The sequence below is a fragment of the Arachis duranensis genome, chromosome 1 (assembly GCF_000817695.3).
Source record: "Arachis duranensis cultivar V14167 chromosome 1, aradu.V14167.gnm2.J7QH, whole genome shotgun sequence".
Classification (NCBI taxonomy): Eukaryota; Viridiplantae; Streptophyta; class Magnoliopsida; order Fabales; family Fabaceae; genus Arachis; species Arachis duranensis.
This window is the reverse complement of record NC_029772.3, coordinates 42,178,589-42,179,317: the sequence shown is the minus strand read 5'-3', so window position 1 is coordinate 42,179,317 and position 729 is coordinate 42,178,589. Positions and strand designations below refer to the sequence as shown.

Below are 729 nucleotides of genomic sequence, written 5' to 3'. Positions count from 1 at the left end.
ATGTCGATTGGCATGAGCCCCTTTCGGTTGGTGTATGGCAAAGCTTGCCACTTACTGGTGGAAGTCGAGCATAGAGCATATTGGGCCGTCAAGGAGTGCAATCCAAATTTGGGTGGGACCGGAATTGAGAGAAAGCTTCAATTGGCGGAATTAGAGTGTTTGAGACTAGAAGCCTATGAGAACTCTAGACTTTACAAGGAGAAAATGAAAGCCATGCATGACAAGATAATAAGAAGGAAAGAGTTTAAAGCCGGGGATCTAGTCCTCCTTTACAACTCAAGATTGAGATTGTTTCTCGGAAAACTAAGATCAAGATGGGAAAGACCATATCATGTAGAGAAAGCGGAACCTTATGGGGTCTACCACTTGAGCCATCCCTCAAGTTTGGATATCTTCAAGGTTAATGGGCATCATCTCAAGTTGTATCATAGCGAGCAAATGAAGAGCAACAAGGAGATTGAGGTATTCCTCTTGGAAGATCCTCCTCTTGGCAAAGCAAATTGAGCTAGTGAAGGTCCAACTTAAGGACATTAAACAAAAGTGCTAGGTAGGAGACACCCCACCATGGCAAGATCTATCTTTTTGACCCTTTTGTACATAATTCTTGAATTCTTTATTGATTTGTGATTGCTTAGCTATTGAATTGTTTAGTTAGATTTGATTGAAGTTATCTTGGATTAATTGTTCATGAGAATTTGCACTAATTCTAAATAGATAGGTTGATGGTAT

At 40.2% G+C, this 729-nt stretch overlaps 1 protein-coding gene across 1 annotated transcript; it reads left to right on the top strand.

The window, feature by feature from the left end:
- LOC107487065 (uncharacterized) lies at nt 1-504 on the top strand. Its single transcript, XM_016107648.1, has one exon. It carries the CDS (start codon nt 1-3, stop codon nt 502-504), a length of 504 nt encoding a protein of 167 aa, XP_015963134.1.
- The last annotated feature ends 225 nt before the right edge of the window (nt 505-729 follow it).